General features: G+C 37.0%; 1 protein-coding gene across 5 annotated transcripts in view; it reads left to right on the top strand.

The window, feature by feature from the left end:
- The window catches only part of AVL9 (AVL9 cell migration associated), a 63731-nt gene that overhangs the window by 21042 nt on the left and 23538 nt on the right, over positions 1-19151 (top strand). For 3 of the 5 annotated variants that reach the window (XM_061414186.1, XM_061414185.1, XM_061414184.1), the window contains exons 3-10: positions 648-733; positions 3891-3962; positions 6474-6563; positions 7240-7306; positions 8398-8438; positions 9654-9692; positions 13966-14035; positions 14322-14848. In XM_061414186.1, coding sequence (XP_061270170.1) covers positions 648-733; positions 3891-3962; positions 6474-6563; positions 7240-7306; positions 8398-8438; positions 9654-9692; positions 13966-14035; positions 14322-14848 — 992 coding nt within the window. The remainder of the gene's footprint in view (positions 1-647; positions 734-3890; positions 3963-6473; positions 6564-7239; positions 7307-8397; positions 8439-9653; positions 9693-13965; positions 14036-14321; positions 14849-19151) is intronic. The other 2 variants (XM_061414187.1, XM_061414188.1) reach the window with 2 other exon arrangements.

Here is a 19151-nt window from a genome sequence, read left to right as displayed (position 1 = left end):
GCCTGGAGAATCCCATGGACAGAGCAGCCTGGCAGGCTATAGTCCATGGGGTTTCAAAGAGTCAGACACGACTGAGCAACTAACACTTTCACGGTTTTGCCTATACTATTTGAAAGTCAGTTGTAAACATCATGACGCTTTATCTGTAAATACTTCAGCTGACATTTTCTAAAAATAAGATCATTCCTGGGATGACTTTGGATTTGACCTTTACCACAGCTAAGAGATTTAACAGTAATTCCATAATACCACCTTCTATCCAGCCTACATTGAGATTTCCTCAATTGTCCTAAGAATTTCCTGGATCTGTTCAAAATTTCTGTGTTGCCTTTGGTTTGTATGATTCTTTACTTTCTTTTAATCTGGGATAATCCTGTATAATAAAGTATTTTCTGAGAAGGGCAGCTGTAGTCTCAATTCATCCTGTTACAATTCAGCCTCTAGAGCTTTTTGTGTGATGAGTATACACTGAAAGGCAGTGAGAGGAATTCTAAGAAACTAGTGGTTTGATGCTAGAAATAAATCTGACATGGGTTCCTGTTACTTCATCATTTTTGTTTCAATGACTGCATTATACTAATGTCAGAGTTGATTATTAAATATAAGTAGTCTACTTTGGTATTTACATTTTTCTGTATATCTCTTAGATACTGTGTTTTTTCACTTGCCACCCAGAAATGGAAATGGAGCCACTATATATGGTATCTCTTGCTATCGACAAATTGAAGCCAAGGTAAGACAGTTAAAATGAAAAGCAAAAAAACACTTGAAAACTCCTTGTACTGGCCACTTAAGATGTAGAATCTGGGGAAATACATAAGCCTTTATCTTTTATGTGGTACCTGTAATATAGTTTTAAATTTTTATAAACTGTTTAGCTGTTTTCTCTACTGTACCAGTTAATTCACATGAATGTTTTTCTAAGTTGAGATTAGTGACTATATTTGTATCATAATGTTTGGTACATTGTTTTTAGATAGTGATACCTAAACTATCCATTTATCTTCAGAATACTGTATTTCAATTTCATGGTATCCTTGAGTTTTCTATTTCTAATGTTTGGTATGAAACCTTAAAAAAAGGAACGGTAATGAGTGTCTTTCTTTTTTTTAGAAGCTTTCTAGAAATAGTGGAAAGTACTGACAGTAGGTGCAAACTACTCACAAGTTATCTTAATTATCTATAAGATTTTGATCATTCTTAAACTTACCTGCCCTCTTAATGCCTAACTTAGTATAATAGCTCTGATTAATAAATTCAAATAAACCGAGATGGGTAGCTTCACCTTTCCTGCTGTATTTCTGAGCACCACCATTCTTTTTGCAGTGGGGATACCTTTTCTGAGTAGATCGCTTTCCTTTTATGAAATCATTAATACTCTGAAGTAGTGGTACTGGTATGTGTCAGTCATGTACGACTGTGACCGCACAGACTGTAACCCGCCAGGCTCTTCTGTCCATGGAATTCTCCAGGCAAGAATACTGGAGTAGGCCAATATGATAAAGTAATTAGCCTCCAATTAAAATAAATAAATTAATTTTTTAAAAAAAGAATACTGGAGTAGGTTGCCGTTTCCTTCTCCAAGGCATCTTCCTAACCCAGGGGTCAAACCCAGGTCTCCTGCATTGGCAGGCAGATTCTTTACCACTCGTGCCACTTGGGAAGCCTGAAGTAGTTCTCAGCTGCACATTGGAATCACCTGGAGAGTTTTAGATAAGTAGGGATGACTGGGTCCCCACTCCAGAGATTCTGAGTTAATGTTCTGGCATCAGGATTATTAAAAGCTCCCCAGGTGATTCTCATATGCAGGCCAGATGATGAACCACTGCTCTAAAACACTGGTTTTTAACCAGAACTACCTGGAAGCTTTTTAATTTAAGCATAATTGCTGGGCCTTTCCTTCTACAAACTGAATTAGAATCTCTAATAATTGATCCTAGGCGATCACAAAGTTAAAAGCTTCCTCAGGTGGGTAATTAACTTAGTCATAAAAATTTTTCTTTCAATTTTTATAATGAGCGTTTCAAACACAGATAAATTAAAAGAATGGTACAATAAATACCTGTATACCAACCATCTACATTCAGCCATTGTTAATATTCTACCACATTTGCTTTGTCTGTGTGTGTTTCCCTGAACCATTAGAAAGTAATAAGTAAATTCCAGCGTAAACAAGCTAGTTAACTACATGAAATAACCCTCCACGCACAGGGCCTAGAACCAAGGACATACATTGTAAATGTTTGTGGTTCAGGTGAATTCTGTGCTGTGCTGAATCGCTCAGTCGTGTCTGACTCTTTGCAACCCCATGGACGTAGCCCGCCAGGCTCCTCTGTCCATAGGGATCATCCAGGCAAGAATACTGGAGTGGGTTGCCATGCCCTCCTCCAGGGGATCTTCCCAACCCAGGGATCGAACTCTGGTCTCCCACATTGCTGTCTGAGCTACCAGGAAAGCCCAAAACTCCTGGAGTGGGTAGCCTATCCCTTCTCCAGGGGAATTTCCTGACCCGGGAATTGAACCAGGGTCTCCTGCATTGTAGACAGAATCTTTACCAGCTGAGCTACCTGGGAAGCCCTTCAAATGAATAACTGAATTTAGAGATAAAGAAATCTGAGAATTTGTATTTGATTTCTTCACATACTGTTACCCTTGCACATTGATATTACTAGATGGAATGAATCAAGCTGCTGCCTTTTCTTGGAAATCTGTTCCTTTTACCACCTTTTACCCCTGTAAATTGTATGTGTGTGTGTTAGTTGCTCAGTTGTATCTGACTCTTTGAAACCCCATGGACTGTAGCCTGCCAGGCTCCTCTATCCATGGAATTCTCCCAGCAAGAATACTGGGATGGGTAGCCATTCCTTTCTCCAATAAGTTGTATAATCACTAGTAAAATTATTTCTCCAGTACTGTTGTTATTAACAGCAGTTCTCATGCTCTGCCTAGACATCCTTTAAGTGGCACTCCATACTTCCTGTCTCCCTTACCTCCTGAGTCTGACCCACTTTAGTCTATTAGGGTTGCCCATTTCTCCAAGCTGTTCTCTCCTTTTCTGATAACTAGACAGATAAACCAGACATCAGAGGCCATAGAGCCTAGGAGAAAGCCTTTCATTCCCTTTGAACAAAGGTGAGACCTGATGGATGAATCCAATAAAGGTAAAGAGGTAGAAGCAGATTGAAGAAAGGCTCTACTCTCAATGTAATTTAACAACAGATCATCAGTTCTCAGGCAGTTGAAGACTCAGAGCCAAGGAGATGTCAGGCAGTACATGAGAAGGGGAAGAGTCGCTCTTACTGCCCTCACAGCCTTTCCTGGGGTTGATCAAGTCTTGTTTCCTAGCAGAGAACTGCAGAAATCTTATGTGGTCATCCTCAAAATCACCAGGACCTGAGTTTTGGCTCAGAACTGGACTACAGTACGATACAGGTGTGCCAGGACAGACTCCCAACAGTGGAGAATAACCACCATAACAAAACTGCTGACGATTCTTCCATCTCTGGAGAAACAAGCTCTTAAACTATCCCCTTCTCACCAGAAACAAAAGTCTCTGAAAGGAGTATCCATTTTAAAACTGGAACCAAGGATGACTGGTTTGCATTATGATTGTGGCAATTTACACATAAAGTATTCTCCACCAGACTATAAATTCCTTGAGAGCAGAGACGGTCTCTCACTCTTACATTCCCATTGCCTGCCAGAGTCTTAACACAGAGTACTCTGGTTGACATTTATTCATTCAATAAATGTCTTCTGAGATTCTCAGTAAGTACTTTTAAATTTATTAAGTGCAAGTATTTTTTTTCTGATTGCTATCTTATATTGAAACAATGATTTTTAAATATTTCCATGAAAAATTTCTAATAGTGACTATTTGTTTATAATAGGCATTGAAAGTACGGCAAGCAGATATCACCAGAGAGACTGTTCAAAAAAGTGTCTGTGTTCTAAGCAAGCTGGTAAGTGACTAAATAACCTGTTAATATCAAACACTCATGGCAGCTTTTTATTTGAGAATAAAGCATTATTGGAATGAGGAGAGGGACTTCCCTGGCCGTTCAGTGGTAAAGACGCTGTGCTTCCACTGCAGGGGGTTTGGTCCCTGGTCTGCAAACTAGATCCCATAGGCCACAACTATGACCCGGCACAGCTAAATAGAGAAATATTTTTAAAAATAATTTAATAATATGGACCTTACTAATAGGATCTGAAGGATCAGCGTATTTCTTCCCAGATAGTAATTTTAAACATAGGGCAAGAATAGTCTCCTAGAAAAGAAATGATTATAAAAGATTTTAATATCAGAAAATTGGTAGATTGCTAATCCGATTCCTGTACACAGTTTCTCGAAGGGTAGCCCGAAAAAATATATATCAGTGAATTTTTTTTATATACTGGACCAGATGACCAATGTATAGGAGTGCTGAATGTTGGACGAATACACCATTTTGAAAGGCTTCCTGAACAATCATTCTTCAAAGAACAATAATAATGGTGCCATTTATCAAGTGCCTGTATGTCAGATATTCTATAGCAGGCACTTTTTAGATAGCCTTGTCATTTTAAACCTCATAAGAAGAGAGATCTAAGTATTTACTGTTCTTGTTTCACAAATAAAGTTACATCTCAGACAAAAAATGTCTCTCAGAGACATGTAACTGCTAACGATAAAATTGCAGTGAAAATCCAGTTTTATTGGACAGATAAAACAGGCAGGGAGATGGAGAGAGCTGGCTCACACAGAAATATCTGATGGTTCATACTGCCTTTTAGCCTATGTTTAAAAATATGTTTGGTGCTGCTACTGCTGCTGCTGGTAAGTCACTTCAGTCGTGTCCGACTCTGTGTGACCCCATAGACGGCAGCCCACCAGGCTCCCCTGTCCCTGGGATTCTCCAGGCAAGAACACTGGAGTGGGTTTAGATAGTAATAATGCTATATTAACCAGGATTTTTGTTGTTGCCTGCCAGAGTCTAGCACAGAGTGCTCTGGTTGATGTTTATTCATTCAATAAATATCTTCTGAGATTCTTAATCAGTACTTTAATTTATTAAGTGCAAGATATATTTTTTTTTCTGATTGCTATCTTACATTGAAACATAATGATTTTTATTGACTTTTGTTGTTGTTTTAGCCGCTAAGTTGTACAGCCTCAGGGACTGTAGCCTGCCAAGCTCCTCTGTCCATGGGATTTTCCAGGCAAGAATACTGGAGTGGGTTGCCATGTCCTCCGACAAGGATTAAACCCACATCTCCTGCATTGGCAGGCGGGTTCTTTACCACTGAGCCACCAGGAAAGCTCATTAACTGGGATACTGGGGGATAAAACTATTAACTTGTTTTAACTAGTTAGAGAATATATGCAGCATTAGTTTCTGCATCCTGAAAAGGACATAGAAACCAGAAAACATCTAGAAAAGAACATTTTATTGTTGTTCAGTCGCTAGATCGTGTCCGATTCTTTGCGACCCCATGGACTGCAGCACATCAGGCCTCCCTGTCCTTCACTATCTCCTGGAGTTTGCCCAAATTCATTGAGTCAGAGATGCCATCCAACCATCTCATCCCCTGCCGCCCTCTTCTCCTTTTGCCTTCAATCTTTCCCAGCATAAGAAAAGAACATAAAAGGATGGAAATGGTAGGAAGAGGGTTTTAAATAGGTAAGAATTAAGGAGTAACTTTGTTTTCAGATACACAAAAGAATATTATATAGAATATAATAAAGGACACAGACTAGTAGTTTTTTTTAGATTTTAAGCCCCTACTGAAGGCCAAAAAAGGCAAAATGAACTTAATCATGAGTGTTCAACTAGATATAAGAACTGAGTGCTGCAAGGATGATTAAATGTAACCACAGCCTAGCAGAACAGTGTGCAGAATTACGATGTTTTAAATTGTATGATACTAATGGCTAACATATAAGTGCTTTCTATAGCCACATAGTCTAGTAAGTGCTTTTCAATGTGAAAGTGTTAGTCAGTCACTCGTGTCCAGCTCTGTGTGACCCCTTGGACTGTAGCCTACCAGGCTCCTCTCTCCATGGGATTATCCTTCCATATACCTGTGTTTACATTAGGCAGCAGATGTGGAAAGGTTAAGTGCCCAGAGTTATGTGACTGAGTGACCAGAGCAACACGCCGGAGGTCTGTGCCCACAGTCTCAACCCAGTGCTCTGAGTGGTGGTTACTTTGTACCTGCACCCCAGGAACTAGAACACATGACTTAACAACATTCAACTGTGAATGCTACTCCTACTGCTGCTAAGTTGCATCAGTTGTGTCCGACTCTGTGCAACCCCATAGATGGCAGCCCAACAGGCTCCTCTGTCCCTGGGATTCTCCAGGCAATAATAAGATACTAACTTTGTCAGTAACTTTTTCCTTTCTGGTCTTTTCAAGTTAAAAAATTGTGGGGTGTTTGTTTTGTTTTTACTATTATCAAACTAATGGTAATCTCTCTTTTTCTTTAAGCCTCTCTATGGCTTACTCCAAGCAAAACTTCAACTCATTACACATGCATATTTTGAAGAGAAGGATTTTTCACAAATTTCCATTCTAAAGGTAACTTTTTATCCTCCATGGATGTGTCTGAAGACAGATTCATGAATCAAGTAGATCTTTAATATTGTGAGAGATGATTTATTAACTTAAGAAAGACATTCTTCTTTGAAAATAACATTGAAGGGCCAAAGATCTGCCCAAAATGTACAATTTCTACTTAGTAAATTTAACAAAACTATCTTTTATTAGGAAATGATGACTACAGTTGATTATAACAAATATTTCTGTTAGTGGATAATAGCCCTTTTGCTATGGCATTGCTTCTCTACAATTGTTATCTCATTAATACCCTGCACCGTATGTTTATATATCAGGCTTCTGGATCCTAACTCCCATATCAAAAAGCACAGAAAAACTACATGACTATTTTACTGAAGAATAATGTTTTTCTCAAGGCTGCCATTATTGTATACAGCATGGATCTCCCCTGGATTCTAGTGAGAGAGAGACAGTTATTTAGCAAGGACACAGAGGGAATTTATCCTAGGATCCATACCACCATGGGAATGGATCAAGCTCTAAAATATAGAGGTACAGAAAGAAGGAGTGCTGGAAACTGGCAGAGTTTCAAAGAGACAAAACTGCTTCAAAGAACCAGTTTTCTCCTGGTCATTCTATTTCTGATTCAGTGTCTAAACTGATGGTAAAGTGTTCTAAACTGAATCTTATTTTATAGGAGCTCTATGAACATATGAATAGTTCCCTGGGAGGAACTTCGTTAGAAGGATCCCAGGTATATCTTGGTAAGTCACTTTTTCTACAAGTCAGAAGAAATGCCCTCTTTTCTTTTTGTTTGGCATGTTGGTTGCATGTAAAACTTCATGATCAGAGTTACATTTCTATATGGTATCTAAATTCTCCAACCAAAATTTAGAAGCATTATTGTATAAAGCATATTTCAGCTTTTCAGAATAATAATGGAAGTTTTTTCTTTTCCTTACGTTAATGCTGATCAGGTCAGTTCCTTGTCATAACACAGAGGGAGAGCGAGGGAGAGAGAGATCTGCTTATTAGTGTCTTTCTGTTCCAAGATTTTTCAAGTGGGAGTTTTATGCTATTTTCACAACCAAGAACATCCATTGGTGTGTCAGGCACTCAGTAAAAGTCATTTTCATAATTATTTTTTAAAAAGAATCATGATCACATCTTGATCACATAGTGATTTGTGCTCACTCACTTCGAATTTTAGCATAAAGTAGCCAAACTGTGCTAGGTTCACTTTTGCAGTCTTATGTGTAATGTGAACTGGTTATAAAACTCGTTTTCGGAGGATATATTTTTCTCTGAATAAATTTATCTTGTCTTACGACAGGCGATAAGAGAAGCCTGTGATTCAGAAATAATACCTATGGGGTATAGTGCCCAAAAACCTTGTTTAAATGATTGACTGCTACTGTGAAGTAAAGCCTCATGATTTCTAAACTTGTGTAATTTGTAAGATGGCTTTAGAATGGGGAGAAGGTGTGAGAGTTGCACAGCCACAACATGAGCCTCTAGACACAAATAACTGTTTACATTTAGATTAGAATTAATAGAAGTTAAATAAAATTTAAAAATCAGTTTGTCAGTTGCTGTATTTCAAGTACTCAGTGGCCACTTACGTCTACTCTATTGAACAATGTAGATTTAGAATATTTCCATTATTTCAGGACGTTCTGTCCGACAGTGTTGAAGTTCTGTTTGTATGTGTACATAATCAGATATTACATAAATATTTAAATTTTGCATAGCCCTACTTTTACCTAACTTTTTGGAGGAGATTAAAACTTCCTTTGACAAAAACAGTAGGTTATAGTCACAGATTAGCTTTTCTTTTCTTTTTTTAACATTATAGGTTTATCTCCTCGGGATCTTGTGCTTCATTTTCGACACAAGGTATGATACCTTATTTAAATTTATGATGTACTCAAATTATGTTCATTTAACTAGGCAGATTTCATGAGCTGCATGGTCTAATGCAGATTATGGCATAACCATGTTTTAATTTTTCTGAGACAGCTGTCATAATGATAGAAAGTTAAAAGTGTTGGTAGTGCTTATATAATAGAAATTTCTAAAAGTACACGGTGTCTGTTTATTTCAGTGCAGGATAGGATACTTTTTTATACAGTTGTTGATATTTTGGATATTATGAAATTAGAGTGGAAAGAAACATGTTTTATTTTATTCTATTCTTCTTCACTATGGTTTATTACAGGATGTTGAGAATAGTTCCCTATGCTATATAGTAGGATCTTGTTTATCCATTCTGTACGTAATAGTTTGCATCCACCAATCTCAAACTCCCAATCACTCCTCACAACCCCCGCCACACACACTTGGCAACCACAAATCTGTTCTGTAAGCCTGTGAGTCGATTTCATGGATAAGTTTATTTGCATTGTATTTTAGATTCCACATGTAAGTGATATCCTATGGCATTTGTCTTCTCCCTCTGACTGACTTCATTTAGTATGATAATCTCCAGGTCCATCCGTATTGCTCCAAATGGCATTGTTTCTTATGCCTGAGTAGTAGTCCATTGTGTGTATATGTGTGTGTGTGTGTGTGTGTGTGTGTATACAACATGTGAAAGAAATATGTTTTAACTAATCTTGTAGACTATTTTGTATGCTGCCCTGAGAGTGAAACATTTTCCAGCAAAATATCTATACTTAACATCTTTTGACTGGGGCATACACGCATTGATTGTTCCCTTAACACATATAGTGAGTGTCTGCTCTGTGAGTGCCCTGGACAAACAGAAGTAAATGAAAAGTACCTTCCCTTTAACGGGCTTGCAGATATTTCAAGCAAAAAATGGCACAACTTCCTCCCAAAAGTCCAATTTGATAGTGATTTATGGGGTTGCACAGAGTTGGACACGACTGAAGCGACTTAGCAGCAGCAGCAGCAGCATCACATTTTTTAGAGAACTCAGATACTCAATTTCTCAGTATAAGTTCATGATTTTCAATTATTTTTAAAGCACTAGAATTATTTAATATTATTGACTCTATGTTACATGGTTATGTTTGAGGAAGGACAAAGGCAAATGAATAATAGGCTTGGATTTCTTATTTTAATACAATATTATTTTTCTTTCTTCAGGTTCTAATCCTATTTAAACTAATTCTTCTTGAAAAAAAGGTGAGATTTGAATGGATGGAATATTTAACATTTATTGACATTTCTTAAAATAAAACTAAAGTATAAATTAAGACTTTTTTGGCTATCAAATTGTGGTGAGCTTAAAGTACGTATTCTTTTTTACTACTATAGAAGTGTGAATTCGTGCAGTGTTTTCTGGGGGCAGTTTGATAGTATTCAGTTATCAAGGTGGTTTTGACTATATAGGTAATAGAGAACTCTATGTATGTATGCATATGTGGCCGTGCTGCATTGGCATGCGGAATCTTAGTTACCTGACCAGGAATGGAACCTGCACCCTCTGCAGTAGGAGTCCAGAGTCTTCCCCTGGACCACTAGGGAAGTCCCCAAAACTCAGTCTAAATTGACTTAAAAAATGTATTGGCTTGCTTCAGACTTGAGAGTATGTTGACTGAATGGTTTGATAATATAATTAATTACCTAGATTTTTTTCATCTCCTTGCTCTACAGTCCACAGTGCTAGCTTTATCTTGAGCCTGATTTCCCTTGTAGTATAGGATTACTGCCAACAGTAGTTGAGCTATATGCTGCCTCAGCTATATGCTAGTGGCAGAGATAATATCTTTTCCCTAATTTAATGAGAATTCTTCCCTTCAATTCATTTGGGCCATATGCCTACTCAGAACTAATAATTGTTGCTAAAGAAATGCCTGTATTGATTGGCTTAAGTCTGGGTTCCAGATGCACTCTCTGGTACAAAGGGATGGGATTACCATGATTTTAGATAAAAAATTATAAGGGATTTTAGACCAAGGTCTGCACACTTAAGCCCAAGGGCCAAATCTGGCCCACCAGCTATTGTTGTAAATGAAGTTTTCTTGGAACACAGTTTCAGCCATTCTTCAACTTATTGTTTATGGCTGCCTTTCCACTACAGTGGGAGAGTTAAGTAGTTGGAACAGAGACCAAATGGCCCACAAATGAAAAATGCTTACTCTCTCACCTTCTATAGAAAGTTTGCTGACCTCTGGTTTAGACTAGTCAGGAGCCATCCCTGGATCTGTGGTCACTATTACTGTGCTCAGTAGAGATGGAATGGATGTTGGAAGGTCAGTCATTCACAATGTCCAGTATAATTCATTATCATAAAAATGTTTATCCATTTGGCCCAGTAATTGTCCTCTTAAGAGATTTATTTTCCAGAATTTATCTGAGTTGACACAGAGCTCCAAGAGATTCTTTCACAGAATCATTTTTAATAATAAATTATCAATGGATAACTTAAGTTTTGATTTATCTTGTATATAATTCCAAACAACAAAAAAGATTCTGAGTGGTTTTATTATTGGAAAGATGTTTCATAGCATGTTAAGTGAAAAATGGTGATCCAACTACATATCAAGCCCAGGATTCTGATTTTATAAATAAATGTATTTATTCATTTAAATGAGATTGGAAGGAAAGACAGCAACAGTTTGGTGACCATGCATATTTTTTAACAAGGAAATACTTCTCTTTATTCTGGTTTTCTGAATGAATATGTATTCTTTCTTCAAACAGGAAAGTAAATTTAAAAAAAAGAATGAAGCATGTACTAGTGCAATATTTCAACCTTTAAAAAAAGCTCTTAGTTGTAAAATACATGTAACATATAATTAACCATCTTAACCATTTTCAAGTGTGCAGTTTCATAGCATTAAGTGTGTTCACGTTGTTGTGGTATTACCATCTGTCCTCAGAACTCTCTTCATTGTGCAAAACCGAAACTCTACCCATTAAACAATAACTCCACTTTCACCCCTTCTCCCACCACTGGCAACCACCCTTGTACTTTCTGTCTCTATAAACTGGACTATTCTAGGTTTCTCACGAGTGAAATCATACGTGTTTGGCTTATTTCATTTAGCACAGTGTCCTCAAGGTTCATCCATGTACAACAGATGTCAGAATTTCCTTCCTTTTTAAGGATGAATAATATTCCATTGCATGTACATAGAGCATTTTTTTATCCCTTCATTCATTGATGGACACTTGGGTTGCTTCCGCCTTTTGGCTCTCATGAATAATACTGCTGTGAACATGGGTCTGTGTAAATGTCTTCAAGGCCTTGGTTTCAGTGTTTTGGAGTGTATACCTAGAAGTGGCATCTCTGAATCACATGGTAGTTCTGTTTTTAATGTTTTGAGGAACTGATGTGTTTTCCATAGTGGCCGCACCATTTTACATTCCTACCAACAGTGCACAAGGGTTCCAATTTTTCCACATTCTATCCAGCATTTGTTATTTGCTTGTTTTTTGATCGTAGCCATCCTAATAGGTGTGAGGTAGTATCTCCTGGTTTTGATTCGCATTTTCCTAATAATTAGTTATGTGAGCACCTTTTCATGTTTTTGTTGGCCACTTGTATATCTTCCTTGGAGAAATGTCTTCCCTAATCCTATACCCATTTTTAATCAGATTTGGTTTTTTGTTGTTTAGTTGTAAGTTTCAAATTTTTATTGCAACTTATAATTGTAAAAAAATGTTTTTCAATGCAGCACACATGGTTACATATATCTGAAAAAAAATTTTTGCAAAATAATACTTAGTCTAGCCACATTTATGATCAAGTAGACTTTATTTAACATGGCAAATCATAGGTATACCCTTTTTATATTCACTTGGTAAAGACATCCTTTAATGCAAGTCTTGGTTTCTCTGTATTTGCACACTACTCCTTAAATCATCAATGTGTAAGGAGAGCACAGGTGATTGTGGGCACCATGCTTTATTAGATATGACTTCGTGCTACTAAATGATTTAATTGTTAAAACAAAGAAAAAAACTCACCTCAGCAACTATATGCTTGTTTTTTCATCTCATTTAATTATCACTAGTGTTAGTTGTAGTTGTGTATCTAACTGAACCCTATCCCTCAATTTTTATTCTGAAAACCCTACAAGAAAGTTGATGGAATAATTTTATAATGGACACTTTACATCCTTCATCTGTTGTAGCATTTTGCCACTTCTGCATTACATTGTTTTATATACATTCATTCTTCCCCCTGAATCATAATAATTTTCAACTAATTTGTAGAACCACGGTACTTCATCCCTAAACATTTTCAGATATATTTCTTAAGAATAAAGGTATATTCCTGGGGCTTCCCTGGTGGCTCAGTGGTAAAGAATCGACCTGCCAATGTAGAAAACATGGGTTCAATCCCTGATCCAGGAATATCCCACATGCTGTGGGACAGCTAAGCCTGTGAGCCCTAGAGCCCATGCTCCACAAGAGATGCCGCCACAATGAGAAGCTGTCACACCACACGTGGAGAGTAGCTCCTGCTGCTGCTCAGTCACTTCAGTTGTGTCCGACTCTGTACGACCCCATGGACTGCAGCCCACCAGGCTCCTCCATCCATGGGATTTTCCAGGCAAGAGTACTGGAGTGGGGTGCTATCACCTTCTCTGAGCTCCAGCTCTCTCTGCAACTAAAGAAAAAGCCCACACAACAATGAAGACCCAGCACAGCCAAAAGTAAATAAATAAAACCTTTTAAAAAAGAATAGGGTATATTCCTACATAACAAAAGTATTTTCCTATTCAAGAAATTTAACACTGAGATAATAAATGATATCTAATGTACAGTGCCTTTTCAGATTTCCCTAGGTATCATAATAATGTGCTATAAACTGTTTGCTTTTCTTAATCTGGGGACCATGGATCATGTATTGCATTGTTAGCTCTCTTTAATCTCAAACAGTTCTACCACCTCGCTTCTTGTTTTGTTTCTCTGTTTTTATAAAATAGAATTTTTTTAATAATCCAGATTAGTTGCATTTTTATATTAGATTTGTATGATTATTTTCCTTTTTCTCATTTCAGATTAAACTTTTTTGGCAAGAATATTGTATAGGTAGTGATGTGTCCTCCTGGGGCATCATAACTGGAGGCCCATAACTGCTTGTTCTCTTATTGGTGATATGAAGTTTGATCATTTGACTAAGGTGGTGATCGCCAGGTTTCTTCATATTAGTACTTGTTATTTTCCTTTGCAATTAATAGGTGAACTGTGGGATGATAAATTTGAAGCTAATATGAATAAATATCCTGTTGCCCAAGAGCCTTGCACAAAAGTTTCAGCATCCGTTGGTAATTTTTACTTGAACCATGGTTTTCTGATTCTGTCATAAATTCTGTATTTATTAGCTGTTATACTTCCATAAAGAAGAGTTTTCTTCTCTCCCTTCTTTGCTTTTTTCTTTTTTAAAAAGTGTCATTGTGGACTTGTGGATTTTCTAATTTAATTTTGATTGACTCCATTTCAGGTTCTCTTTTATATTTCTCCAGTGAATAAATTGGTGGGTGCCCTGATGACTGTGTTATCCCTTTTTCCAGGTAAGAGGGTAGCAGTTTCCATTCTCTTACTTATTCTGGACCTTTGAATGATAAAAATTTTCAAGGACAAAGTGGTTAGGGTCACCGTCTATTTTAATAGGATATTTTTACTTTGACAATAGATTTTTCTTTTGTCTGAGATTTTCTTTTTTTCAATTAAAATTTGAGTAAGCATAGCTCTTTAAAAATGTTTATAGGAGTTCCACTATTTAAAGCAGAACACACAGCTCTTATCTTCTGATATCTTTTTCTAAGCCAAACTATTCTCCAATATTGTATGTTTTAGGCATGATTGAACATGGACTCAGTGACAGTTCTCAGTATAGACCCCGAAAAAGTATGTCTGAAGATGCTGGGCTTCAGGAAAGTAATCCCCCTGCAGATGAATTTGTTTCTGTGCCTGCTTCTGACATTTCAAATACCAACTTGGGAACTGTCAAGAAAATCCTGGGAAACCATGGAGGAGATGCAGCCATCAAAACTGAAGAACCTTTGTTCCAGGTAGAAGATGATAGCAGTGAACAAGAAGCCAGTGATAGCAATCAATATCTGAAACCTCCTTCTCGCCCATCTCCAGAGTCTTCAGAAAGTGACTGGGAGACCTTGGATCCTACTGTCTTAGAGGACTCCTCCTTGAAAGAACGAGAACAGGTGGGGTCAGAACAGACAAACTCATTTCCAAAGGACTCTTTGGATAGTCCTCCGATTACTGTTCAACCTCAAGCTAATACCGGCCAGGTGGTCCTAATACCAGGGCTGATTTCTGGCTTGGAGGAGGACCAGTATGGCATGCCCCTGGCCATCTTCACAAAGGTAAGAGTTAACGTCCTTCATTAATGCCCATAAGGATAGCACAAAATCCTTTCAGAATTTAACTTTCAGTGTTGAACACATTTAAGTGTGCAAATTCTCATTGAAAAGTGTAAAATAACATAGCAGATGTGTAGTATTATGACACCTGTGACCATGATGTAAGACTGCAGGGGATTTTGATTAGAGTTTGGAAACTGAGGTCAGCAATCACTGTGTTTGGTGTGTTTTTCATTAGTCAGGTTTACCTTCAGGGGAAAAAAAACAAGACAGCCTTGATTACATTTAATGAATCTATATTAAAATACCATAATTCCAAAAGCTTCAATTTTATAAGAAAGAATAAAAAGCTTAGATGGCTAACTTAAATATTAGTACCCTTCATAGATATAATACACTGTTTTGGTTAACTTGCCTTAAAAATTAATCTTTAATCTTTTTATGGAAAAACATACAAAACGTATTTCTAATTTTTTTAAATAATTTAAACACACCATAGTAAAACAAATTGCATCTTTGATTTAGTATCTTATTTCTAGGATATCATTTCTTTATGTCAGTAATACTATATTAGGATTCTGGAAGCTACATTTGAGGTTTGTTTTTTTTTTTTTTAATCCTAACAGGAGAAGCTACTTTATTCTCATTCATGAATTATTTTTTGTAATGAAGAAGATGAAAAGTCCCATTTCATTTTTCAGTCAAAGAAGTATTTATTACCTTCCTACGTGCCAGGCCCTATACTAGGTTCTAAATTCTTGTATCCATGGCTTTTCAGTTTAACCATGAAAGACAGATACATCTGTCCAGTAACTAGAACAAAATTTATGTTTTTCTCTAAATACCTTCCTTTATGCTGGAAGTAAAACTTTATATGGAAAAGAAAATGGATAGCATTGACTTGACATCAGTTCTTCTCCACTATGTGGTAAATTCTTTCTGGGTTTATCTAGTTTTACAAATAAGTACTTGCCCCAAGTCAGTATTGCTGAATAGTTAGCAGAAAATGCTGTCTTTGTTCATTTTGTGGTCTGTTAGGGGATGTTGAAATTATCTTAATCGGTTTCTTGATTGAACTAATGCATATTTGCTTAAAACTGGAGTTTAGGAGCCTGGGGAGAAAACTCTGGGCCCTCAGACTACTAAGTATACTCAACAGCCACAAATTGTGGGTTTTCTGAACTCACATGTGGGTGTCATGACTGCCTATACTTTTTGGAGCCCTTACTTTTGCAACTTAACCCACCCACTCTAATTTTTATCATTGTGGAGATACCAGGAGGGAGATTAACTGGGGTGGGGGATTTTGGTTTTGTCTGCGAGGTCGCTGAACTAAACAAAGCAATGTTAATGTGTTGTATGTGCTGTTAATAAACTGTTTGACAGAATATTCTCTTTGTACACCAGTACTGAATATATGATGGGCTTACCACCATCATTATGGTAAATTAAACATTTTCCTTTTAGGTTTTCTGTTTTATTATGTAATGACTCAAATCTAACTTGTTTAATCACAGTTTCAAATACAATTGCTGATTCTTTGATGTCAGCAGCTTTGGAATATGAAATATACTTAAAAATGAGTTGCCTTTCGGCTTTTCTTCTTTCCTTCTCTTGAAGATCTTAAAAATACTTGTAGAGAAGACCTGGATTAGCAAAACATCCTGAAAAGTCATTTCAAATATAGCCAGAGAGAAACTTGGATGCCCACACAGTATTGCTGAAGTAAGATAGCAAGCTTTGAAGAGAATAATGAGTTGACTGGTCCCCTGACTGTGTTCACATATGAAAGTTATGCTTGGAGAGATTCCAAAGCTCCGAATTTCCAGTCTTCTCTCTGGGGCTTGAAACTGATGGTGCATTTCTTCTCAGTCTTAGAGATGAGGCTTATTACATAAACACTATAGGTACCAGACCCGAAAATATGCTTGAACTTTTCCTGAGAGCTGAATTAGGGATGTGAGGAAGAAACTAGGTTGCTGAGGGAGAGGAGATGGGACTGGTGGCAACTTTAGGACAGGATTCCGCGGGATGAGGGGAGGGCAATGAGGGAACCAAAGGAGAAAGATGAAAATTTAGGAAATGTACCCAGGTATTCATAGATATCTATGGTGATTTTAGGTATTCACTAAAAAAAAATTTTTTCAAAGTGAAAGTTTTAACTTTTAAAAAAAGGTGAACACCTACTTCTTAGTTTTTTAAATTACATGTATCTGGTACTTTTAAAAATTTAGTAATAATTGCCTCCACCAGAAGATCACTTAATTTAGAATTCTGTTGTTTCAGTCTGTAACTGTTTTAGTAAAGCAATAAACTTATGAAAGAATTAATAGTAAATGTAGTTGGAAAACAAAATTTTTTCTGCTTCATGTTTAAACTTCTTTAAATATTGCTTCTGAGTTTATATTTGGTTTGCTTGCTTACAGTTGTGTCATATTCAAATTTAGGGAACCTATAAATAACTTGACGACTAGCTAAAAAGTAATAGATGCATGTTTTTGAGTTTTATTTATTTAAGTGGCACCACAATTTTTCCCCCTCCTCTCTCAACATGATTTTTAGTTTCATCATAATTTTGCATGAAGTTGTGTTTTATTATTCCTCTGTAGTTTTCTGGTTTTGGCTATTCTGCAATATATAAATTCTGTGGATGGATATCTACATTGTTTCTAGTTTCTGGTTACTACAAATAACGCTTCTGTTAAATTCTTATTCAGTAATCTTGGCTGTATACGTGCAAGCATTTCTTTAGGAGTCAGTGCTTAGAAGTGGGAATACTGGATTATAAGGAATGGGTAGATTAGCTTTACTAGAATAATTCCAAACTGTTTTCTAAAGTGGTTGTGACAGTTTCTATTCCCACAGCAGTGGATAAGAGTTCCCTTTGCTTCACATTCTCACCAACGGTTGTTATTGTCAAACCTCCTAATATTTAGCCAGTCTGATGGTATCTCGTGGCTCTTGTCTTTTTTTCAGTAGTCACTGTTGAGGCTGACCATCTTTTCATATTCTTGGTAACCTTTTGAATTTCCTTTTGTGTAGTAATTGTTTAAACCTTCTGGATTGTCTCCCTCATTGTCATGATTTGTGAGACTTCAGGCTTTGTAGTTTTGACTTCCACATTTTGGGTTTTGTCTACCTGGAATTCATTTTTGTGTATATTGAGGAAGGGCGTCTGTCTCTGTGCTTTGTTGCTGCTTCATCCATGTATCTGTCTATCCTTGGGTCAGTCACGCACTGTATTAATTACCATTATGTCGTGTCAGGCAGAGAAAAGGCTTCCCCTCTTGCTATTGTTCTTCAGGAGTTTCTTAGCCCTTTGCATTTCCACATCAATTTCAGGATCAACTTAAGTTCTTATACTTAAGATTTAGATAGGGGTTACCTTTAAGTGCTAGATAAAGTTTGGAGAGAACTGACACCCCTACAGTATGGAGGCTTGCGGTTCACAAACATGCTTATCATCTCAGACCTGAGAGATAAGAAAGTGGCAGTTGGTCCTGATGACATTGTAGCCCTTCCCAGGTCACAACGGAGAAGGCAGTATGCTTTTGAAGTGCTGTAACAGATCAGCTCACAACAGGTCTGCCAGATTTTCCAAGCTGAGGTGTGTTTTTTGATGCTATCTTTTTCTTCATTTTAGTCGTGGTCAAAAAACAAATATAAGATTTATCCACTCTATCATTTTTAAGTGCATAATTATGTGGTATTAAGTGTATTCTCATGGTTGTACTACAGATCTCTAGAACTTTCTCATCATGCAAAACTGAAAGTCTGTATTCTTTAAACCACAACTCCCCATTCTCCCCTCACCCAACCCTTGGCACCCATCACTGTTTCTATGAACTTAACTATTTTTAAATACTTACATAAGTAGAATCATAGAGCATTTATCTTTTTGTGACTGGCCTATTTCACTTAACACACTATCCTCAAGGTTCATCCATGTTGTAGCAAATGACAGAATTCCTGTCCTTCCTCAGGCTGAATCATATTCCATTGTATGTATATACCACATTTTCCTTATCCATTTATCCATCGATGGGCATTTGGGTTGCTTCTGCATTTTGGCTATTGTAAGTAGTGCTGCTGTGAACATAGGTGTGCAAATATCTCTTCAGTTTCTTTTTTTTTTTTTTTTGGCCATTATGTACCTCAGCCCGAATGTAGAAGTTAAAGCACCCTAGAAAAGTGGAAAGTGGTGGTGTGTTTGGGTGTAGAGGCTGCTGTATTTTAATGTACTCAGACTCTTGCTGCCACTGTACATTTTCCAGGCCATAGTACTGGAGTGGATTGCCGTTTCCTT

This window comes from Bos javanicus, chromosome 4, assembly GCF_032452875.1.
Source record: "Bos javanicus breed banteng chromosome 4, ARS-OSU_banteng_1.0, whole genome shotgun sequence".
Lineage (NCBI taxonomy): Eukaryota > Metazoa > Chordata > Mammalia > Artiodactyla > Bovidae > Bos > Bos javanicus.
Note: the sequence above shows the minus strand (reverse complement) of the source record. Positions and strands in the feature narration are given on the sequence as shown.